This window comes from Haliaeetus albicilla, chromosome 10, assembly GCF_947461875.1.
Source record: "Haliaeetus albicilla chromosome 10, bHalAlb1.1, whole genome shotgun sequence".
Lineage (NCBI taxonomy): Eukaryota > Metazoa > Chordata > Aves > Accipitriformes > Accipitridae > Haliaeetus > Haliaeetus albicilla.
In genome coordinates, this window is record NC_091492.1 from 31889700 (window position 1) to 31913859 (window position 24160).

Here is a 24160-nt window from a genome sequence, read left to right on the forward strand (position 1 = left end):
TGGTCGGTTGCTGTTCTGTTGGGATGTGCTGCAGGGTACCAGCTAACCACTGCCAAAACACGGGCATGAGAAGGTCCATCATGTAGACAAGATGGGGTCTCTGCGGGTCAATACTAACAAAGCATGGGTGAAAGGTTTCACTCAGACCCACCTTCAATGCTGGCAGATAAGGTATCACGGGCTGATAAGCCTCGGCTGATCCTCCCCTCCATCATATCGTAGGTCCGCTTGGTTCCTGTGGTCTCATGCGAAGCTCCTGTGCTCCTGCTGTCTTCTTTGGGACACTGAGAAGCAGCAACTCCACCTGGGGAAGGGAACACCGAGAACCACCATCAGGAGCACGGAAAGTCAGCACTGGCCAAGGGAGGGTGTTTACTGCTGTTTGCGTGCGTTGCTGAAAGGTCAGATCCCATCCCAGCATCAGCCACCGCTCAGCAATGCCAGAAACATCGCATGAGGTTGGCTTCCAAGAAATTCAGCTGGTGTTTTCTCCCCTCCCTGCCTGCCTCAGACTCCAGATCTGTGCCTCCCGCTTGGGTAGGAACATCTGCCCTGTCGTGTCCCGCTCCCTCCCTCTCTCCCTCCCCAGTGGGGGCCATCATGTAGGCAGCGGGACAGCCCGGAGCCAGCGCGGCGCTGGTGTGAGCAGCTGCGGTTCCACTGAACTTGGCCCTGTGAGTCTGGGGATTTTTATTTTTCTTCCCGTTTGTTTTGATTTTTGCTAGACACCTACTGTTTGGGATCTTGGCCAGCCTTAACATTTGCCGAGACACTCCCTGGGTGAGAAAATCAAGGCAAAGCGGGGAGAGGCAAAGCTGAGAATGATTCCTTTGAAACAGCGGTGAGCGCGCACAAGAACTGGGAGAGACGGTGAAAAGACCCACGCAGGACTGATGGAGCGAGGACTAACATGATGGGAGACCACCAACTACATCCTCATCCGAACCTGGAGCAGACTCTTCTGCAAATGAACAGTGGACAACTGTCCTGAGCTACAGCCCCCACCCCTCTGCAAGCACAGCCCTACCCGTGCCAGGCAGCATCGTGCCCACCCTGGGCGATGGGCATCCATCATGTGCGGCGAGCTGTGAATTTAGCAGGCAGCTTCTGAGCCAGCCGAATGCTTCGTGTTTATGTAACAAGCTCTGAGCAGGGATGTTGGCTTGGAGAGATAAACGCCTCTGCCCATCGTCCGTGGCCTGGCCATCCCTGCCAAGGATTGCCAGTGCCCTGATCCTCCTCTTCACGGGCACAGAAGGTGGTTATACAATTAGAGAAAATGGAGGAGAAGTTAAAAACATTCATTCCATCATGGACAATCGAGAACAAAAGTCCTCCTCAGCAAAACCAGTAATTAATAAAATGGGATTATTACAACTTCACACCCACTACTGGTTTCCACAATCAGCACCCACTCAATCCAGAAAGCGTTTGGGGCTGTGTATGGGGAAACAAGAGGGGGATCTGTCCCTGAGCCTTCACTTCAGAGTCATTTGACAGGAGAAATCCGGGGGTGATGTTCAGAATCAGCCAAGCACCTTGCGGCAGATGCGGGGCGATGTGCCTGCACCCTGTCATCAAGGCACATCTGTTGCCAACAGCCCTTCTGCAGAAGGGGACGCGGTCCCGGGCACCCTTTGTACCGCTGGGAAGCAGGGGGAGGGCACGAGGGAGAAGAGAGACTAAACAGAAAGAAAATCACTCCAAACCCACGTCCCTTGCCTTGCAGAAGCCATCAGCAATCATATGCAGAATGAGAATAACCAATCTAGCACAATTCAGCTCGCACATGCTACAGGATCTCGTCTCATTACAGCTCTTTTATTTTAAGCACCCTCATGACACTAAAGAATTTGCAATTTTTTTCCTGCTTGCCAAAATTCATAATCACCAATAATTTCAGTTTTCTTATTTAATTTTTTTTTTTAACTCTTCCGTTCCAGGCTGTGAAGCCTCGCCGGGCTGTACGGGGGGAAGGAGAGAGGCAGCAGGGCTGGCTAGGCTGCAGAAGCAGACGAGATTACTCAGGATGCGATAAATGCTATCAAGCATGTAAAAGGCTGCTGTGGAGAGGAAGGAATTAATTCCTCATCCACGTCCACGGGGGGTAGGGCGAGAGGCGATAGGCTCAGGCTGGAGCCAGGGAGCTGGGCTGACAGTGGTGAGTGTGTGCAATGGGGAAGGGTCTGGTCTGCAGGTCTCCACTGCCCGGAGCGGGATCCCAGCTCTGGGCACTGGCAGCCCTCGCTACCGGGAGCCTTCCCCATCTCTCCCCTGGTGGCGCCGTTTTTGAGATCAACCTCATTCGACTCCAAGCCCGGGAAAAGGAGATTAAAATAGCTTCTTGCACAAACAAGTCCTGAAACGCTTCCTGCGTCCTCCCTGGTCTGAGCCCTGCCAACTGTCCCAAAGGGCACCCAGACACGAGTCTCCCATGGTGACACTTATCTGGGCTAGAGTTGACAGCGAATGTGGGCAGGCATGGGACAAGTTGGTTTCCACACGGCAGGCGAGAGGCACGGCACACTGAAAGGTCCCTGTGGTCCCAGGGCACACACAGAGGTGGCATCAGCTGAAGCTTGCGAGTTGTCCCCTGGGGCCTGACCTAAACTCTCTGCCTCCGGCCCCAGATGAAACAACCAGGCTGTGACGAAACCAGCTGCCTACACTTGTGGGCAGGAGGAAGGGGACTTCTGCTGGACACCCTCTGCCTACATGACTAACTACAGGACTCGGGCTGCCAGGCAGACTAAAAGGGATGCTCTGCCCCAGGGATCAGCTCCTTAGTCACCTCCAAACTCAACTGAGAACAGAGGTGACACATGAGGATGGCGGTCCCCGTGCAGGTCAGAGCACACACCGGTATTTTACCTCAAGAGGACGCGGGGCTGCGATGTCTGTAACTTGGCTCTTCGCAAGCCCAGCTGAGGGCGAGGAGGAGCCCGGCTCCACGCCAGAGATGCCCGGCCCAGCACATGGCGAAAGGCGAGTATGGAGGAGTTGTTTCCAGCTTCACTGGAGAGGAACATCTGCTTATCTCTAATGGGAGCCACCGGGACTTACAGAGCAGCTTTGATGGCCAGTGCTGCGATCGGATGAGCAGGCGCAGAGGAGGCAGGAGCAGCTGGTGACTGCCTGCTGATACCGCTAACGCAGCGAGGCACCGTCGGCATTTACGGAGGAAGCGCGTTATCGTGCAGCGGGGGTGCGAGCTCTGACACGGCTTTCGGGGCTCTCCAGAGCCCCCTTGGGAGCAGCCCAGCTGCTCGCCCGGCTTTGCTTTGCTGTACTCTTTTTGCACTGCTCGCCAGCCGGGCAGGGTCAGCCCGGTTAACAAGTGACACTGTCTGTGCTGGGGGCAGCTTCTCACCCCAGACGGGGCTCCGGACATGTCCCTCAGGGTCCCCAGCACCTCCAGGCAACAGCAGCCGGCAACAGGCCAATGCACCCTCCGGACAGGCTCCTTGCAGGAATGCCTTCACCCCCTCCAATACCTACAGATGCTGTAGCAAAGCTCACAAGGTACTCAGGCACGGTGCTGCTCGGCCCAGGAGGATTCCTGCAGGGCAGTCCCATGCTGGGAAAGCTGCACGGTGCCCAAGATGTTGCAGGTGGGAATCTGATGTCTGAATAAACCTTTATGCCAAACTACCTGACTTGCCTCCATCTTGCAGGTTCTTGAGTCCCACCTTGGCTCAAGAGCTTGGGGAAGCTCTCATAACATTTTCAGACAGTCCCCTCCTGCGCAGGGTGCTAGGGGTGAAGGCAATACCTTCCCATCTGGTCCTCTCCTGCCCCCTGCTCCCCAAATCCAACCAAAACCAGAGATACTGTCCACGGCCACAGCCTCATTGCGGCCCTGCCCACCAGCAAAGCCGCCTCCAAGGCAAGATAACTATGCAGGACAGAAGGAAACCCATCCAGGCTGTAGGCAGGCATGGTGGGAAGGGAAAGAAACGACACTGGAAGCAAAGACGCGAGGCTGGCCTGTTGCACTTCGTCAGCCTTTCCTCAAATAGCTCCCGACTCCCAGCCACAGCGGCACAAACCCCCGGCGCCTGCCCGAAAAAGGCAGAGGATTACGACTTACCCTCGTAGGACAGCACGTGGCCTTTCTTCCCTTCGTAGATGACATGTCCTTTGGGCATGGCATCCTCTCTCGCCTTCTCTGCTCTGCTGGGGCTGTCTTCTCCGATTATCCTGGTAATGGTTCCTTTGTACAGCACTTCTGCCGGGGTGCCCTTGGAAAGCCACCAAGATCCATATTTAACAGTGTCACAAGCAATTAAGCAAGCGCGCGCACAGGGACAGGCTGTTCCCCGCGGGAGGCTGAGTGGAGGGAGAGCGCGCCCGGCCTCTGCTTCCTGGCGCAGCCAACAGCGAGGGACTTGCAGCTTAATTATTGATGAGGATGATAATGAGGAGCGGTAAAAAGGTGCGTGATCTGTGCCAGGCTGCTGGGAAGAGGCAGGGGGTGAGGACAGCGCAGACCTCCAAAATCACAACTCTCTCGCCCCGTGTGTTTCGGAGTAAGCTACCTGGCTCGCTTCTACCCCACGGGTTTGGGGGGACAGGGTGGTGCCTCCCTGCGGACACCTCGGTGATGGCACAGACTGCTCGAGCATTAGCTTTTTCCCTGCAGCCTATTTCCCCAGCCTGGTACAGGAGGCACGGAGATGTCCTGCCCGCCCAGGGCACGTCTGCTGGCAGCAAGCATGACCTTCAGAGAGCTGCCTGCGTGCGGGAGCTGGCGGCTGGCAGCACGCCTGGGCGAGACGGCAGGCGTCAACGAGACCGGTCCTGGAGCAGGTCGGGGAGTGAAAGCTGCTGGTTAGCTCTCCAACAGAAACAGCATCAGGCTCCTTACACAAACTGGTGTGAACCGAAACGTCTCTTTCCCCGGAGGCACACACGGACACAGCTCACAGCCACCTGCCCCCCTCCAAATCCTCTTCAAAACACCCAGAGCTGGGTGTCCTTGAAGATGCTGCTGGTGATTAACACCCCTCTGCCATTGCAACCTGTCGGTGCCAACTGGGAACAGCCACCATGGGGTGACAGTCCCCCACCCCATCGAAGGGGAGGCACAGTGATGCTGTCAGAGCAAAGCTCTTGACTGACATCTGCCTACTCTGCTCATTTAACCCCACTAACCCCCAGCACTGATGCTCGTGGAAGCCTCGGGGAAGTGATGCCCCGTCCAGCTTTGCTGGTGCTTCCAGGTTGCGCCAGTGCAGACTATTTCCCCACCCCAGCTTGGAGATGCCCCTGCTCTGTACCAAGCCTTCTGAGCACCAGGAGTCCCCAAAACCCCACCGCAGCTGCCGGGATGTGCTGGCACGTGGGTTCGATGCTCTGATCGTTCGCCCTCACATCCAGTAACGGCTTTCCCAGCCGGCTCTCCCAGCCCCAGGTAAGTCATCTTCCTTCCGCGGACGTGCTCAGAGGGGATTTGAAAGCAAGTGATGACAGATGGCTTCAGAGCAGAGAGCATATATTCAAGATCTGCCTTCTGCAAACTGGATGACTAATCTGAGATCAAATGTCAGCTCTGGTACCTGGAGCTGCTGCGGGAACGGGGGGGCTCCTTCTCCCCAACAGGAGCAGAGGGATGCGGGCCGCTGGGCCAGCAGGAGAGGTAGGTAATGCCCTGAGTCTGGGCTTGGTACCTTATTCCCAAGCCAAACAAAGCAATCTAGATGGATGTAAAATACTGCCTGAGCAAACTGCTCATCTGATCTCTGGCATGTAGTGCTCAAGACCCTTCATGCCCACCTATTGCTGCCCATAGCTGCTGCAGGGGCAAGCGAGGGGATGGGGCCTGCATTTGCTCTGATGGGTTATTTACAGCCCCCGAGCATCTGCTCCTGGCAGCTGTTGGATGCAGAGCACCAGGCAAGTTAAGCCTTTGCTCTGGGCCAGGATTCAGGTTCAGGTCCCCATGGTCAAAGGGAATATGGTCACCCTCCTTGAAGGAGACAGGCAAAAATCTGAGCATGAGTGGCTTTAAATATCTGAATGATGGCCAGATAAAATCCCTACGGGAAACAGATATTTTTTTTTTAATGCTCTCCGCTCTGTTACCAGATGAGCAATAACTCACACTGCAAAAAACTATTGCCCGCTTGCCAGCTGCTCTTCCGAAGATGGATGGTGGAGATTAAGGCCAAAGCATCTTCCTGCTCAAGAGAGCCTTTGGGCAGGACCCCCCCAGAGCAGCACGTTCAGCCCTGGCAGGAGACCTCACTACCTTACATGCACCTCGCAGCCTCCCCCTCTCCTCCGCCTGGCCAGGGCCCTCCACCCATCTCCTCCTTCTCTCCACTCCACTTTATTGCACTGGCAAGATTATTTTCCCAGGGCCATTTAAAGCTGCTTTCGCCTCTGTTCCTGACAGCTGTGAGAAGCAAAGGGGGGTTTAGACATGCTGTAAGGCTCTGCATCGCTGCTTGTCGAGCTCTGCTCTTCTGCAGGCTCAGCACACGGGACAGGGCTCGTGCCATCCCGAGCGGAGGCCGTTTGCAAAGGCTCTGGCCGCAGACCTCTCTGAGTAGCTCCATGGGACGGGAGTATTGCACAGCCCCATGCTGCTCAGCCCCGTGCCGCACACTCAGTGCGCCCCGCAAACCCCGAGTCCCCGCGTCCAGCACCGCGAGCTGCAGCCACCAGCACCCAGGAAGCAAAAACCGCTGGAGACGAGGGACCTACATGTGTGATGGACCCTCGGTAGGTGATGGGCGATTCCGGAGGGGGTCTGGATGTGGGTGTTCCCTTGGTGATGCTTCCTCCCGAGGCAGAGCTGAGGGAAGTACCTGTAGGACACAAAGCCGGTGAGCTGGGGGCTGGATTTGCTGTTCAGCACAAAACCTGTGGGGCTAAGACTACTGACTAAGCACAGGATTCGATTCAATCTCTAGCAAGCTGAGGTACTGGAGGGAACGCCCTCCAAAAGATGTCAGTGTTAAATCCTGTGGCTTGCAGAGCCCTTCCCAGCCTGCCCTCTGAGGGACCCAGCCCTGCAAGCCTGGGGCTGGGAGGCAGAAAAAATGGGTATTTTGAGGCTATCAGCTCCCTGTTGCCTTCATGGAGGGGCTGGGCAGATTTATGGGCCTGAGAGAAAGCACAGCCTGTCTCAGCCTCTCCTGATGTGATCAGAGCAGATCTCTGGTGAGATGCAGCTTGCGGTTGTTTGGGTTCATTTGCTTGTTATCTGTGCTGGGTTGGAGCCAGCCCACTGCACTCGTGCATCCGACTGCCTCAGCTGGGGGGTTTTCACGAACCAGAATTTGCACTTAAAAGCAACACCTTTGCATTTATTTTCTTCTGCCTAGCTAATGGGGAAAGAAACATAGGAGGGCTAGATTTAAATGAAATGTGGTCCCTGCCCAGCTGCAGCAGCAACAGTAAAAAACCTGAAAACCAATCAATTGCATTTAAACAGGTCTTGCTTTGTCTTAACCAACCGATTTTGGGGTGCCCCTCCAACACAAAATGCCCAAGGCCCCAATTTGGGGAGATGGCTAGAAATGTTCGGACATTGTACAGACCTATCTGCCACCCCACTTGTAATGCCAGACAGAAGGAGAGAAGACACCCCTTCGGCTGGGCACAACCCCAGAAATCAAACCCGAAATTGCCGGGCAGCCGCAGCCAGCGCGGCGTTCACCAGGCTGGGCAGTGCCAGCATCCCTCCCCTCCCGCAGCCGGGGCACACGCCTCCCGCCCCCGGCTCCTCACCCCGCAGGATGGAGCCCTCCTGGGACGGCTGCAGAACCAGACTTTCCGGCTGGCTGGCCTGGCTTCTAGGAGAAAGTTGTTCCTGCTTTACTCCAGGAAAAGGCACTGGAAAACATTAATCACGTATCAGCGTAGGTGCAGGGCACGGGGCCGCAGCCCTTGGCTCCTCGAGGCTTTCATCTCCGCCAGCCCCGGGCTGGCACCTCCTCGGCGCCTTCGCCGTCCCCGCTGCTTTGGGATGGCCGTCAAGGCTGCGGCGGTTGACAGAACGCACAACCGCTGGCGAGCAAAGCCAGAGCATTGTTCTCGCCCTGGCAAAGGCACTGCTGGGTGCTGCCCGCACCAGGAACGGGGCTGGCATTGAAAACCCAGTGCTAATTTATAATGGGACCCACGCACATCGGGAAATAGGGCCTGACTCCCCCCTTCCCAGACTCGGTCCTGCTCCAACCCCTCCTGCTGTTAAGAAATGCTTCCAAATCTGCAGACTAAACACTTTCTTTGTTCACTTCAGGCCATTTACTCTTTATCCTACCGGCCTGGGGAGCAGCAATATATTTCCTTCCTTCGATCACAGTATTAGCTGGAGGGTATTTATAGGCTGGGATGCATCCCTGACCGAGTTGCTACTTTCCTATACTGCACAAATATAGCTCCCTATGTCTATGCTCTCCTGACAGACTAATCCTTTCATCCTCTTAGCATGTCTCTCTGCTCCCTTGCTGTGTCCTGTGCTCCTCCTTTCCCTATGCCGCCGGCAAGCTCTCTCCCCGCTGTTCTTGGAGCATGTGAGAAATCACTTGCCTCCCAATTTCTTACCCAGTTTCTTGGGATCCATGGTCAGCGGCAGGCCCATGGTGATGGAGCCAACAGGGACTTTGGCATGCTCGGAGCTGTAGGGTGTGTGGAGCTGGATGGGCATGCCCTGCGGTGCGAGAGGAGAGGTCAGGGAGAGGCTGCTGATCCCTGCGAGGTGTCTCCACCGCTCACACCCGACACCCTACCTGGGAAATGGATCCGACGGGTCTCTCCAGCACAGAGGGGTGCTTGGTGGAGGAGATGAGGGGAGGAGGGTTGGAGATGCTCGCTAGCCTCTGCAGCCCTGCGCGAGAGCTGTCATGCAGGTTTAGTGGGATGGGGTGTCCTGTGCAGAAAACACGAGCGTTAGCAAGACCGAGGGAAGGCAGAGCAGCTGCAGCTATCGGAGAGAAAAAGGGCAAGGGAGGGAGCAGGGGCTAGATGCAGTGAACTGGCTGGCTGTGAGCCTGCACTAGGATCCAAGTCACACGATCGTTTTGGAAAGGACTGGAATAGTTTAAATGATGGCCTTGTCCCCTCCGCAGCCTGAGGATGTTCTGCGCCCGACTTGTCTGCCCTCCAGCCGGAGAGGGACAGTACAGTGAGGGATAAAACCTGCCTGACTTTGCACCGTGGGCTGTATAGGGAGCACCCACACTGTTCTGCGACAAACCACGCGCCTAAACCTGCCCTGGCCAGAGCTGGGACACCTGCCTGGCCACCCTCAGACCGCTGCATTAGCAGTGAGGGAGCTCCGTGCTGGGCCAAAGCGAGGTGCTAGCAGGTTTCTGCTGAACCCTCTCTCTTACCCCCTCCCCAAAAAGCTGCATTGACTTAAGAGCACGACCTGCAACACTGGCTGCAACCACAGCCTCTGCGCTCAGGCTCGGGTCAGGACGGAGGGCACACACCACGTAGCCGGCGGCTTTTACTTGCCTGGTGGGTTATACTGAAACAAGTGGGGCTCTGCCTGGGGAGAGGTTTTTATCACATCCCGGGAGTAGGACAGGACAGGGGGCCAGCACGAGGCAGCCGTCGGCTCCGCGCTCAGCTTCTGAGCCTCTGCGATGGATGAGAAATGCACAGACTTTTCTGCAAGGAAAACAGAAAGCAACCAGCTTGCTCAGCGGCCCCCACGGGTGAGCGATCCCTGCAGGCACAGGCAGGGAAGCCAGAGCCAGCTCCCTGCATGGGAAGTGGCTTCAGTTCAGTCCAAGCTGGCCATAAGATCAGGGCTGAATTCCCCAACCAAACCAAAAGGAAGAAGTCTCAGTGTCACTGCCTGGATTTGACAGCATTTATTTTACTCAGATGCTTAAAGCGCAGCGGGGAGGACAGATGTCCGTGTCGGTGACTCTGCTGGTGCTCACGGCCAGCCGGGACCTCCATGGACTTCCCAGCCCGCCCAGGAGAGACGGTGTTCCGCATGCAGCCGGAGCAGCGGCTAACCCCAGCAGCCGGTCACTGGGACGAGTGCAGGGTCCAGCTCCTCGCCAGAACTTGGCCATGTGCAAACCGCTCCTGGGCAGCTCCTGCCTGTGCCCACAGCTCCGCATCAGCCACCATAGCAGGGCTGGGGGGACTAATGAGGATCCTGCCAAACCCTTCATTGAGGTTAAATCCAAGAGGCACCAATGTTGGCATCCCTCTGGCATGTGGTGGACATCCAGTGGACACCAGCTCACTGGTGACAACATGGTCTGTGGTGTGCAGCTGGTCATGGGGTGCCTGGGGAGCCCCAGGCCACTGCCAGGCACCACCGTGTGCTGGCATACAGGGAACAAGCTCATCCCCACATCCCATTGCGACAGCTCAGCCGCTCTTAAAGGATGGCTGCTGGCTAGAAACCATTTGTAGGCTGCGAGAAGCAGCCAGAAATAATGGCATCAGCTTCTTAGGACAGCAAGGGAATAACATGCAGATGTTCTCCAAACACCTGGAATAAGAACGCTGTACGAGACTGTCAAAGGCAAATGAAGATCCAGACGGGCTCTGCAGGATGACCAGATGCCTCTGTGGGGAGCGGGGTGGCTTCCTGGTCCTCTGCAAGGCACCGGGGCTGGGGGCAGGAAAGCTTCCTGAAATCGTCTGGCTCAGGGTATACTGGATGCCAGGCTGGGTTGACCCGGGCTATAAAAAGGCCGATTGGAGGCCATGAAGTGCTTAATGATGGAGGAGCTGTGTGAGGGATGCCCAAACACTGCCATGCTCTGCAGGGTGCCAGGGAAAAGAGGGGCTTCATCTGCACCAGCTCTATCCCAACTGCATCCTCATCCTTTGCTGAGCTGACAGATGAGGCAGCCTTTTCTGGATGGATTAGAGGCAGGTTTGGTAGGATTTGCTTGTAATCGATGAACACTTAATTTTGCACTGCCCTTCTTCCCCAGACCCACCTGCGTAACGTCCGCACTGACCAGAAATTAGAAAATGGGCAGTAAACAATAGCAATCACAAATGAACCCAGCCTTTAACCATAAGATTTTGATAAAAATAGATGCCTGAATCCTGCTAAGCCTAATAATAGGGCAAGTAGATTATCAGAGGCCCAATTTCATGAGGCTTTACTGCATTATCGTTATTAATGCTCAGTGTACTCAGAAGCTGGAAGATTATTCTTGTCCCGTTCAGTGAGAGAAGAAATCCATCATCGGCACATAGAGATGTCCACGCACTCACACCTCTGCAGCCTGGCGGGGTTGTTCCTTGGCTGCAGCCTCTTCTCTCCCCACACTGGACCTCAGAGAGGATCTCTTTGTCCTGCCAGCACGGGGGAATCCAGACACATCCTCCAGACCAGCAGAGAGTCCCTGGCACATCCGTGCTCCCCAATTTTCCTCCCCTTCAGCTCAGTCCCACTCAGCTCTGCTCAGGCGGGGGTGAACGGTGCTGGGATGTCCCGGCCGAAGATGCTCTCTGATGACAAGGCACTGTCAGCCAAGGCTACGTGCACCCTGGATGGCTCTTGGAGAGCCCCATCCTCCTCCCCTCCCTGCGGGAGCCGTCCCCTCCCCTGTGTGCCTCTCCAGCCTGTGAAATGTGGCCAGTTCCTAATTGCCCCCACATTAGAGGGTGGCTATAACTCAGCCAGCTTTTGATAAAATAGCACTTATGCAGGGAAGAGAGAGTTCCTATTACCGTTTATCAAGCCCCTGGAATGGGAGTGAAGGAGTCAGAGTTTATATGATCCGTCATCCAAATTAATGCTCTTGGCTCCCCATTGCCTACAAAGGCCAAATGAAACACAACTAAATCAACACAAAACATACCGCTGACTTTCAAACCGCCGAGTGATAACCAAAGATATGCCCGACGGCGACTCGGCAATGGGAAAAGGGATCCGTCTGCCTGTCGGCGAGATGCAGGCAGGGCTGCCTGCCTCTGCCTGGCCCCGTGATTAGCAGCTCGTCTTGGAAGGCAGGGGAGAGGAGGGCAGTGCTCAGGAAGGTACGGCTGGGCTGGCCGCCCTCCAAGCCGATACGGCCCCAGCCAGCAGCTGCAATGCAGCCAACGCCTCGGCCAGGATGTGTGCAAGACTTGGCTTTGAAGCGGATCCAGAGCGGTGTGAAGGATGTTGATCTCTGGAGCGGTTGCAAGAGTTCAAGCTCTCTTATCGAGCAGGGGAGGAACGGGAGTACCTGCTCCGGCGGAGCTGGCTCCTTCCTAGGAGGTGGCACAGAGCTGCTCTCCTGAAGGCTTTGCAGGCTGTGCTGGACTCTCCCGTTTACAGCGAGGCCCATGTAGAGGTGGTGTGGCAGCGCAATGTCTGCAGTGTGGATGCTTGCCACTTCACCGGCACGCCTCGGAGAGCAGGGGAGGGAAGGGACGTACACCCATTTGCCAGGACTATCTGGCTATCTCCCCTCTAACCCCTGATCCACAGCACTGAGCTGCTGCCTGAGTCCATACCCATACTGAAATCAGGGCTTCGGGGGACTTGATTTCTCCCCTCGAGGTGACTCATCGCAAACCTGCTAGTTTTCAAATGGGAGATGCATTCCCATCACGAACAGAGAAGACCAGCCTATAATTCCCTAAGGTCCATGTGCAACCCAGACCCACGGTGGTAGCCAGCAAGCATGCACAGCTACACAGGGTTTAGAGATCACACAGCTGGAGCCCAAGACCTGCTGAGATGTTTGCAGGTGTACAGGGACACCTAATTAGCTTCATTAACATGGAAGATTCAGAGCACTACAGGTGTGAGAGGAGAGAATAAATTGCTTCATATCATTAGTGCTTTGCAGAGAACAAAGCCATAAAAAAAATCCACCAGGGTATCAGATCTTTGCATTTAATAATGGTGCCAACAGGTTGCAGAATGGCATGGTTAATCTAACCCCTAAACCCTGCCTTTTACCTAACACACAAATCTGCCTCATCTCCTCATCCTTCCGTGGCCAGGAGGAAGCTGGAGCTGTGGCACTGGGATGTCGGCGATGCAGAGCTCTGGGTTTGAGCGCTGACCTGCCACCCAGCTCACCAGGAAGCTGAGCTGTGCAAGACCAGATCCGCACAGGATTACAGCGCGGGAGATCAAACCTGATTACCTGCCGCTGTTGGGGAAGAGCTGGAGGGGAACTGTTCCGCTTGGGCAGCAAACATGAGCACAGCAGGACAAGATCAGGTGGAGATGGGACTTCACGGGTGGCAACACCATGACTCAGGGGGAACTCCCTTTCTTTCAAGGTGAGCAGTCACCTTCTTTGCTTATACGCAAAACATTCTGGAGGTGCGATGCACACACAGCACTATTTATTGCTTAAAGAAAATTTGGCCAAGCGCCAGCAACCAACTCTTCCTGCAAGCACATCGTTTTGTCCAGAGGGATGTGACAGCTTGAAGAATAAATATTTGGGCCTGGACACTGCAGAGCAGGCTGCTAAGATCCTGGCTGCCAGAGGGTGAACTAGTGGAGCGATTTTCCAGCAAAGATCACAGCCCAGGTCCAGTGCAGATCTGCCTCGTCAGTGTAGTCTTATCCACCTTCCATCTCCATGCATAAGCAGGTAATTTTTGCAGCTGCGCCCATCCCTGTGCAGGATCCAGCACTGGGGGACATTGCACCCACCCAGCTCAACTTCCCTGCTCCTCTGATTGTGCCACTGGTGACAGCGTCTCATCTTCACGGGCAACTGAACCGCAGGCTGGCTACAGGGGGCAGGGACACAGACTCTGAACTGGAACAGACTCTGACACTCAGATTAAAAACACATTTAGAGGATGGTCTTATCAGGACTTCCCGTCTCTCCTTAACCTTGATCCCCAGGTGCTCAAGCTAATAATGCTTTAGATGCTCTACGGTGGGAAACTCTGAATTGCTCATTAGGCAGCCAAACCACATCAGAGCTATTCCGGGGAGAAAGCACTGGGAATCTTTACAGGAACCTTTGGACTCCGAGTCACAGTATTAGCATTGATTTTAAATGAAATAATGGTCCCCGCTGAGCATTAAAAGCATTCTTTATAGAAAGCCAGCAAGGTAGAAAAGAGCCATTGTACCCGGAGCCCTGGCATGCCTCCAGGCCCCTTTGCTCTCAAGTGAATGGCAGAGATGCTAATAAAGGCAATCTTCACCTCCTCAGTGCTCGACACTGGCCCGGTGTTTGCTGTAGGCTCAATGAGACATGATGTACTGTCTAATGAACATGGGAAATTAGCCATGCCTCTCTCGTCCTGCTTCAAGATGCTATTAAAGAGCTTTCAAGGGTTGAAGCAAGCTTTCACCTAAGAGGAGGAAAGCTGCCGGCTGCGTACAGCTGCACACACCAGGCATTTCTGTGCGGATAAACACGCACCGACACGCGCACATGTCCTACCTTCCTTGTCACCAACAGCAGGGCTCCTGCTCTTTCCCCTGGGACTGCTGCTTGGCTGCTGCTGCTCCTTCTCAGCCTGCTGCTGCTGGGACTGCGATAGCTTGCTCGGGGGCATGTCCTCTCGGGCAGACTCATGGGCTTTTGTGATCTGCTGCTGGTAGAGGGCCAAGGCATGGGGAGGCACCTGAGGCTTCACACTTCCACTCTGCAATATCCCCTCCGAGAAACCTTCAGAAATCTGCAAAGCAATAAGAGTTGGTGACACTTGTCACGTGCTGTTGACATCCGCAACAGTCTTGGAGACATCAAGGTGTTACGAGAAGCACCTGCCCCACACTATCACTGCAAGTCTTACCAGCCCAAACAGGGCTCCAAAGCTCACCAGCCACAGGAGATTAAAAAAGCCCACAACAAAGAGTATCAGCTCTGTGCTGGTGATACTGTAGGAGAGCCCTCAGACTTCCCTTGTTTAAAACCTCTAATCTACAGTTAAGTGCTTGTAGCTTTTGCCAGAAATTACATTACAGCAGCCACATCTTAAGCTGTAACATGGGAAACTGGAAGAGCATCAGGAACGGGTCTTCCCTAAGTACTCAAAACCCAAAAGCAGGGATTTCCTCCCTGCCCACCCTGCACTGCTGCTCCTCTGGCGTCGACCCTGGAGTTAGCGGGGTGCTTTTTGTCACAGCCCAAGCCACTGCACCAGGAGGAACCACCAGCCTCGGAGAATACATGTTCTTTCAGTACATGGCCACTGGATAGCCAAAAAGGGGGACCAAGCAGACCTTCTCAATGAGGAAGAGCACAAATATTTCAAGCACATGAGATGAAGAGAAGCGCAGGGCTGGGAAGGTGCACACTCGCTTTTTAAAGCAACGGGAGGCAGCAGTCATGTGGCAATGAGAAGCTTTTTCTGTCCAGACCTCCCACGACTTTCTGATAAAAGAGCTCAAGGGACATCCAAACGTTGCTGGCAGAGCTGCTCCACCAGCTGAGAGCACGCTCTGCACAGAGAGCACCTTGCCTGCTGGTGGGCTCGCACCGCTCAGGCACAGATCTCTGCAGATCATGAGCTCGGTCATCCGCAGGGATAAGCACATCCTTGCAACCCTGATGTACGCCACGCAGGAGATGCAGCCTGACGGAAAAGCATGCACGAGGCTTAAGTAGCCGCTGTGCTCCCAGTCCCGTCCCTTGCTGGTGGGGTACTCACGATGGGAGGGATGGCAGCAGCACGCTGCTTCAGCTGTTTCAGGTCCAGAGGCTTCTGCGGCGAGGAGTTCAGCCTGGCATCGCTGGCGGTGTTGAGCAGGCTGGGCCGGGGGGACAGCAACCTGGATACAAAACACACATGTCAACTGGGCAATGCCATGGACAAGCTCCATGTCTCATCGCTCCCCCATGCCCTGCAGATGATCATGTTTTATGCTGCTGAGCCTAGAGGACATCCTCTTCATCAGAGAGGAGCGTGCTGGACCACTGCTCGCTGCTGGGAATCTGGGCTCTTGAATACATTGTGCACTCGGGCTTCCAGCCCTGCAAGCTGCTGCCCGGCCCCAAACCTGTTTAGATGGCAACTACCACTCCAAAGATCTCAGCATCCACCACAAGGATGCTTGTCTGACAGGAGGTTGCTCAGCAAGAAAATCTGCCACGCTGCCCAAAGCACAGGGGACCCGCAGCCACTGGGGAGGTGTCTCAACTTCAACCTTGGTGGGCTGCAGGCGCCCCTGGGTCATTCTGGTCTATGAGGGTAGGCTCAGAGGGGAACACAACCCAGCCCAGCAATGCCCAGCCAGCAACTAGGGCAGCTTTGCTACGGGATGACAAGGCCGAGGGGAGGCGGAGAGCAGGATGGGATTCAGCTCCTGCTTTCCAAAGACAACCCCCACAGGGCTCTGTGCTCAAATAAGACCATTACGTCTCGCTCAACAGCCTCTCGAGCCCTCTTTCCCTCATCCCCTAGGCTAACTATTTCTAGCAAATCTGCTGTTGTCCAGAATAAACCCAAGGGAGAACTGGAGCCCAGAGCTGGGAGCTACAGAGCAGGGTGACAAGTTCAGATTTCATTTGGGCATCACGCTACTCTCTGGAGCTCACACGTGGTGCTCGCCTGGCGCTTGGGATCAGCCTCATGCCCCTCCGCAAGGAGTGTCTTTTATCAAGGTGCTAAAGCCTGGGCAAGCCACCACGTGCACGTGGCCAGGGTGCTCAGATCACTTGAAAGGTGAGAGGCTGGATTTGGATGGGATTTGGTGTTTAGCCCAGCAGCTGTGCAGCTCTGCACCCTCGCCACTCGCTCTTCCCCTTGGCTGTTTTGAGTTGCCTGGTAGACACTCAGACAGCCACGCTGAGCCCCTGTGCGAATGGTGAGAGGTGGGCATCTCCATGGTGCCACCGAAATGGGGTGGGGATGGAGGCACACGAAGCCCATGGGTCAAGCCCTCGGTGTGTCCAGCTCCTGAGCTCATGCCGAGACCCTGGGGACCACGTCTCTCCAGGACATCTCCACCTTCTCTCCCTCCCGACTCCAATTTGTTGAAGCCAGTTCATAGTTTCCAAGCTTTACAGCTTGATTTGTTTATTTTAGCTGTTATTTCACTGCTTTCTTCAGCCTATAAATTTCAAGGTCATTCCATGCTCACCCTTGGATGAATAAACAAGCGTGGCGGGGCCATGTGCGGGGAATAAACTCATCACGGTGCTGGGACTGCCCCAGCCCTTGCTCTGTGCAGTGCCCAGCATCAGAGAGGAAGGGGACCCACCTTTGGATTGCGACCGGGGTGCTCTGGTTGGGCACCCAGGGGAGACCAGGCAAGAGGCAGCAAATCTGAGCTGCTCCCCAAAGAATTGGAACGTTGTCTGCCTGCGGAGCCACATGGGTGTTGTGAAGCCATGCTGTGGGGGACACGGGGCTCCCGGAAGGGTGCAACGCCCCAAAGTCTGCTGAGGCATATGGCTGGGGACAAGGGCACCCAGCACTTGCTCCCTAGACCTTGACACCATGCTGAGCTGCAGCACCGCTCTTCTGGGGCTGCCGAGCTGGGGAAGGCTCATGTTCACAGCACGCTCTGCAGCCCTGGCCGCAATCCCCCGGCCCTTTGGTCTCTGATTTTACCTAAAAGAAGCTAATCTCTTATTATTTTTGAAAAATGGCAATTTTTTTCTGGGCAACCCTCATCTGGGAGGCAGGGCAGCCAGCGCAGGCTGCCAGCCAGCTCGGCTCCCGGTGCTGGCAAAATGTTCCTCTTCTGCCACTTCACCCCAGATGCCAGTGCCGCCAGGCCGGTAACATGTCACCCATGCACCGAGACGGGTCCTGGTGCTCACCAGGAGGTGACCAACCTGGCAGCGCTGGCCCAGCTTCATGTCACTGTCACTGCTAGTGGCGCGGGTCAGATCTCAGCAGCTGCGGTTGCGCTCAGCACCGCTCTCCTCCTCACCAGCGATTCTTGAGGAACATTTAGCTAAACAGCCTGATTTTCCAGAAACTGGCAAGCTTGATCAGCAAGCGGGGTCCTGCCAGCCCTGGCAGCCCCTGGCAGAGCAACCGCCCCGGCGGCTGCCCCGTGCACTCGTGGTGCTTGCAAGAGATGCATTTAAGCACCCTTAAGGACCCTTTAAGTACCCTTAAGATCCTCAGGTTTCCTAAAGCCCTCCAGGATCCTGACACTTAGGAAGCCAGAGTCAGTATTAAATTCACCAATACGCAAACTGCATAATTTATTATGTCCCTCCCAGCAGACCTTGTGCAGGACACAAGGCTGTTGGGTACTTTACTCTGGAAGTCATCAGATGAACGACCCTCAGCATCTCGTATCCAGGCGCTGCCAACCCAGGGCCTCCCAAACCCAACCACCAGTTCCTAAACATGGGTGATGGCGTTGGGAGGGATGGGAAAAGGGTTGGAGCAGGAAGGGGTCGGCATGGACACAGCTGAGCCTCAGCAGTGTGGAAATATCCCCTCCCAGGCACGAAGTTTTGGGGGTGACGAGGACACTGTGTTCCCCAAAATCCTTCACCTTCCACCAGAGACGGGGACCAGCTTCATTGCCAGGTGAGCCAACACACTGACACGTGACCCAGCCAAACACAATTCCTTGCACACACAGTAGTTGTGCAAAGGTGACGGCTACCAGATTTCCCCAATGGGCTCCCCCGAGCCAGGGCTACGGCACCAACATGGTGCTGGCCCGGCACAGTCCTCGCACCTACGGCTGAGCCAGTGATGGGGATGCACAGTGCAGGGTGGCTCGGTGCAATGCTTACAGGCAGATGTCTCCTCTCCGTGCTGCAGCTCCGCAGCGGGTGACTGTTCATGGCCTCCCTCACGCGTCCCCAATCTGGCGTGACCTCCCACTGAGCCGCAGTGCTGGCAGCACTAGCAGCAGCCCTCTTGCAGTGCACACTGCATGGAACCACAGACAATTAGCTGCCTTCTTCAGCTTTGATGAGTAAAGGCTGCGCCTCCTTCTCCCGGACCTGTCTTGGCTAGTGTGAACTGCAGGAGGACCCAAAAAAGGCTGCCCCTACGTCTCACGCCAACCCTGCACCCCTTCCCTCTCACCGCAGGGACATCCCAGCCATCCTCCATCCCCTTCTGGGAGATGCCGCGGATGCCTTGGTGCTTTTACAAGCGCAGGGAAGAGCACCCACGCCCCGCCGGCGCTGGGTGGGCGGGCGAGCATCGGGTGATGCGGTGATGGGGCGGCTCACGCGGCATCTCGGCAGCCTCGTCCTGCTCATCGCGAGTCACGCTGCAGCAGCGGGGCTGCGGTAACCGCCTGCGAGCGAGCAGCCCTTGGCCGGTGGGAAATGCAAGGGAGCAAAGCTACACTGGGGAAGCCCGCTGGGAACACGACGGTGCCGAAACCTCCGAGCCGGCTGTGGACCGATCCCGTGGGTGCTCCTGGGGCTCCCAGGCTGGGCAGCGCCAGGCACCGGCGTCGACTGCAGCTTTCTCGTGCCGGCAGGCTCTGCTTATCACCCGCGCTTCACCGCCGCACCGGATAAGAGGAGCGGCCCGGGAGCTGCGGGACGCCTGTTTAATGTTTAATATTCCTGGAAGCTGGTAACTGTTTGACAAGTGAGATAGGCGCTGAGTCAGCGAGGAGCTGGGGATGCAAAAGTCACTCCCAAGACGACTCGCTCCTTTGCTGCTGGGAAGTCAGTACAAGCCACTGCTGTCCTGTTTTTGGTTGGGTTAACATTAAACTTGAGGAGTGCAGCCCTGCTGGCCTCACTCTCCCTTGCTGGGAGGTTTTCTCCCATCTGGGAAGGAGGAGAGGGTGGGGAGGGGTGGTGCTGGACTCCATCCACTGCGGGAGAGGAGCATCGCAGCCAAGAGGCCTCAGCCCTGCCACGGGGCCGGGGCCAGCGGCATCCGCACCACCCCTCGGCATCATCAGTGCCGCTTCCAGCTGCTTGGCAGCAAGAGGGGCTGCTCCCCTGGGGCAGCCGGGCAGCGCGGAGGATGCTCTCGCATGAGCAGCGCTCACCCACTGGCTCCTGCATCCATCACAGGGAAACCGTGGAGGCCATTAAGAGTGGTGGAGACGCATGATGGCTCCCTACTGCCTTGTCCTGTTGCTTTGCTTGGTTGGTTTTTTTAAATAGCCCCGGCCACAGCGCTGCATGCAGCCCGCCTAGCCTGGTAGCACCCATCTTGCTGCCAAACTGCCCCCTGCAAGCCCACAGGAGGGATGCGGGATGCAGGACGCCAGCCTCCAGTCCCAGCCCAGCTCCGAGGCGGGGAGGGACTGCTGTCTCTACGTACAATGGCACGGTGGACTCAGGAGTCCCACCTGGCCCAGGAGCCAGCGTGGATGGAAGCAGGAGCCACTAGAAAAATCAGCGCTACAAAGACGCATGTATTCATACATATTCTTTACAAACCAGGAAACCTCCTCCCCATTTGTGAGGCTCTTGGGTGGGGTGGGGTCTGTGGGAAAAGCCAGGAGGGGAGCAGGACGTTTCTCCAAGGAGGACGCCAGTGTTTCCCCTCCCTGTTCCAAGAGCCATCCACGAAGGGTCAGAGGTGTCCTCGGCTGCCAGCCCCAGGGGTGAGTGGAGGGCTTGGGACTGCGGCAGCTCAGGTGAAGACCCGGTGGCATGGCCCCGGGAAACCTCGCACAGCCCACACTGTTCTCCTCCCTTTAAGGCCAGGAAGGATAATTCACCCCTACAGATCCAAGCAGCATCTCTGCCAAGGGAGCAACTCGCCTCCTCTCTGCATTGGGAACAGGTCCCTGAAGTGACTTCTCTCCTGCCAGCGCCGACTCAGACAGAAACCGTTCCCAACCCTGGATGCTGGCACTCCAGCCGGCGCCTCTCCACAACTCCACTGTCCCCAAGGGCACGTCCCGCTCCATTGCGTCACCCAGATGGGCTGCCACCAGCAGACACAGCGGCTCTGCACCCAACACCTGCTCACGGCCATTGCCCAGTAGCACCCGTACGTTGGGACATCGCACTGCCCGTTGTGTCATGGCCCCTTGGCAAGCAATGGCCAAAGGGTCACAGCTACGTGGGGACACAGCAGGGCACACGTGGGCACTGCGGCATGCAATGGAGATGCTCGTCTGGCCCTTGGGCCATGCACTTGCCCACCTCCGTCCCTGCTCCTACCTGCTCTTGTCCACAGCATCCTGCTCGTCCATCTCATCCGCGCTGCAGGTCGCGCTGGAGTCGCTGTCGGGGTTCACCCCAGGGCCTTTACTGCCTTTATGGCTCTCCTTCTTCTCAGCCTTGGGCGTCCCCTCTGTCCCCACTGTCCCTCCGCCGCTGATGCCGCTTTCTGCCTTCTTGTCATTCCCCTTGTCCTTCTCCTGGCTGTCTTCGCTCTCCTCCTTCTTCACCTCGCTCTTGCAGGGCTCTTCGCTCACCTTCTCCTCCGGCTCCTCCGTTTTCACCACGTCCACCACCAGGTCCTCCTGCACCTTCTCCTCACTGCTTGGCGGCTCGGGAGCTGCCTCTGGAGGAGGGCTGGCAGCAGGAGCGGGGTTGGCGGGGGGAGCGGGGGGAGCGTCGGGGGGTGTTGGAGCCTCTTCCAACTTGACTGCTGGTTCTGCGCCGGAGTCACCTCCTGGCCCGGGTGTTGCCTTGGCCCCGTTTTCGCCTCCTTCTTTCGCTTCGGGCCTCGGCGAGGGAATGCTCTCTGTGTCGGAGCTGTTATTTACTGCAGCTGAGAAAAGGGAAGAAATAAAAATAAGGATCAGCCCGAGATTCTCGCTTCCCATATCGCTGCCTCCACCCCCTCCCTTGGGAGGAGAACGCCCTCGTTCCTCCGAGGGGGAGATGATCCCGGGGCTGGGAGAGCTGCACCGGGATCCCCGGATCCAGAGCCTACTAAGCAAAGGGATGCTCTGGGGGCCTCTTTGCTTGCCCAGCACGACAACTGTTGTTAACCCCCACCCGAACGCAAAACCACATGCCCGAAAGCCTGGAGACCGAGCGACTGGGAAGCTGGATTTTTAGGGAAAACCCTGGCTGCTGGCTGGATCTATAGGACTGGACCTGCTCCCTCCTTGTCCTCGCACCCATGGCTCTGGACCAGCTCTGCTCCGCCAGGACCAGGCACCTCGCTGGCACCCTGCTTGCTGACTTACGTCGCCTGTGTCCCTGGCTCTGCCACCCCCAGGGCAGCTGGGGACCATACCAAAACACTGCGTGTGTTTGTTGTTACTTAAGCTGCCAGTGGCAGAAGAAAGGAGGTCAGGGTCGGCGAAAGGAAAGTGCTGGCAGTGCTGCGGGACAGGTTAATTATTACATGGAAAGGATCACTCTCAAATCTGCCACCAACAGCTTGAGGTGAGCTGGAAGCATGAGCGTCCATGCACCGGTGCAGATGAAGGTGCTGTCGAGAGATTGTTTCTACGGCTGGGGAGAGGATCATTCCCTCCAGGGCTTTGCCGGACAAACACAGCCAGGGCCAGGAGCACCAGGAGACTTCCACGGTCCCACCTCAGCACGTCCCCACCAGGCAGGGCTCTTACGCTCATGCCCAAAGGCTTCTTCATGTGCATCCCTAGACTTGTTGCTCTCCATAGCAGCACAGACAGCTTTCAAACGCTTGCAAGATGAGCACACAGAGGTACTGTGTCCCAAGAGCCGTACATTGGAGCACATCCATCCTTCCTTGGCAGGAAAATGCGCCACACTCATCAGGAATCTCAGCCTTCTCCAACCTTTACTCGCTTACAATCAAGCAATGAGGGGTCACGTCACCCACCCAGGGACAAGATTTATAGCACATTTGGCCAAACTCTCCCTGACTGCCACTCGATGCTACTCTGAATGTCGTGCCGGGCCATCCAACCGTGGCTTGTCCCAGGCTCAACCAAGCTCTAGGCTCCTGAGCACTCCCTCCAGATGCTGAATCCATGGTCTACACCATAACCCCCATGCCAAGTCCCTCTCCTTCCTCCCGTCCCTGGCCAGCCACATGGCCACTCAACACCAAGCTATTGCCTGAGCATCCCCAAATGTCACCCCAGAGCCAGGGGCCATCTCGTGCATAACACCACCCTGGCACTTCTCTGGCCCTGACATTTCATCCCGCCTGCTTACACCTTTCTTCAGCTCCGTAGCCCACCCCAGCAGCAGAACAAGAGATGAGGCTTGGAGTGTTAAGGCTCGGGAGCATGTCAAGAGATCCATCTCTGATCTCAAAAAGCCATTGTTTCCTCTCAGGCACTCTTACAAAGAGCAATAACTACCTTTTACTTTATGCCTCTGAGTCACGTATCACCTCGCACAAAGATTTACCTGGAATCTGCCTTGTAATGAGTCACTTGCAACGATGATTTGAAAAGATTTCCCATTTCGAGTCCCATTAGCCTGGGTGCTAAGGCCAGGAACCAGCGTGGTGCCAGCAGTGCTGGTTAAGTTATTAAATTACTTTGACAGAAGTCAAATGGGCCTATTGTTGGAAAATTACGCACATTTTCTCCAAACTCGCTGCCGCGCTTTCTAAGGGATAAATAGCTGAAAATTGTCACTTTCAAGTTGTTTCCTTTCTTTGGTATGGCTGGGAGGGAGGAAAACACGGCCTTAAAAGGGAAAGGAGGAGGAAAAGACCCGCCAAGGTACACCAGCCTCGCCAGTGGGAGACCGCGGCTTCCCTTGCCTTTGCTGGCAGCGTGGGCTCCACTGCCTGGGGCAGCAGTGGCAGCAATGCCCTGACGGGACACGGATGGGCACATTCAAACCCTAGTGGGTTATCCCTCCTCGAGCACATGCTAAGCTTCTCCAGAGCCTGCAGCGGTGGCTACCTAACCCTGCTGAGCACGCAGGCACCCCCTGAAGGGGGAAAACACCATGAAATGTGGTTTACAAGAGCATATAAGTGTGCCAAGCCCCAGTAAGCTGGGTGCTCTAGGGAGTGTGTGCTGATGGAAACTGGAAACCAAAGGGCTTGCTCTTCTCCTGGGCGAGGAGAAGCCGCTGGGACCGCTCCAAGTTCCAGGTAAGCCCTTTATGTGCAGCCTCGATGTGGGGGCCGAGGAGCCCCTGGGCCACGGAGGCTCCTGTAAGCCTCCCCATGCCCCCCGGGATCCCCGTAGGCGCCTGGCAGCCACGGCGGAGGCTGCTGGTAACAGAGCTCCTGCATTGCACGACCTTCCCAAAATAAACATCCCTCCAGACAGACACAGGAGGAGGGCGGTGATCCAGGGCACTCCTCTCAAGCATGAAATCCAGAGGCATCCAAAATGCCATGAGCAGCTCGTGCTGCAGGATGCCGTCACCTCCGTGTGGCTTTGGGGTGACAGACATGACCCCCTGCAAGCACTGACATTTGCAGCCCCGGA

At 56.3% G+C, this 24160-nt stretch overlaps 1 protein-coding gene across 18 annotated transcripts in view; it reads right to left on the reverse strand.

The window, feature by feature from the left end:
- The window catches only part of NCOR2 (nuclear receptor corepressor 2), a 260599-nt gene that overhangs the window by 24156 nt on the left and 212283 nt on the right, over positions 1 to 24160 (reverse strand). For all 18 annotated transcript variants that reach the window (XM_069794863.1, XM_069794861.1, XM_069794859.1 and 15 more), the window contains 10 exons: positions 20979 to 21534; positions 15565 to 15685; positions 14352 to 14589; positions 9472 to 9627; positions 8742 to 8881; positions 8557 to 8662; positions 7738 to 7842; positions 6709 to 6812; positions 4091 to 4241; positions 152 to 304 (listed from right to left, as the gene is read on the reverse strand). In XM_069794863.1, the coding sequence (XP_069650964.1) occupies positions 152 to 304; positions 4091 to 4241; positions 6709 to 6812; positions 7738 to 7842; positions 8557 to 8662; positions 8742 to 8881; positions 9472 to 9627; positions 14352 to 14589; positions 15565 to 15685; positions 20979 to 21534 (1830 nt within the window). The remainder of the gene's footprint in view (positions 1 to 151; positions 305 to 4090; positions 4242 to 6708; positions 6813 to 7737; positions 7843 to 8556; positions 8663 to 8741; positions 8882 to 9471; positions 9628 to 14351; positions 14590 to 15564; positions 15686 to 20978; positions 21535 to 24160) is intronic.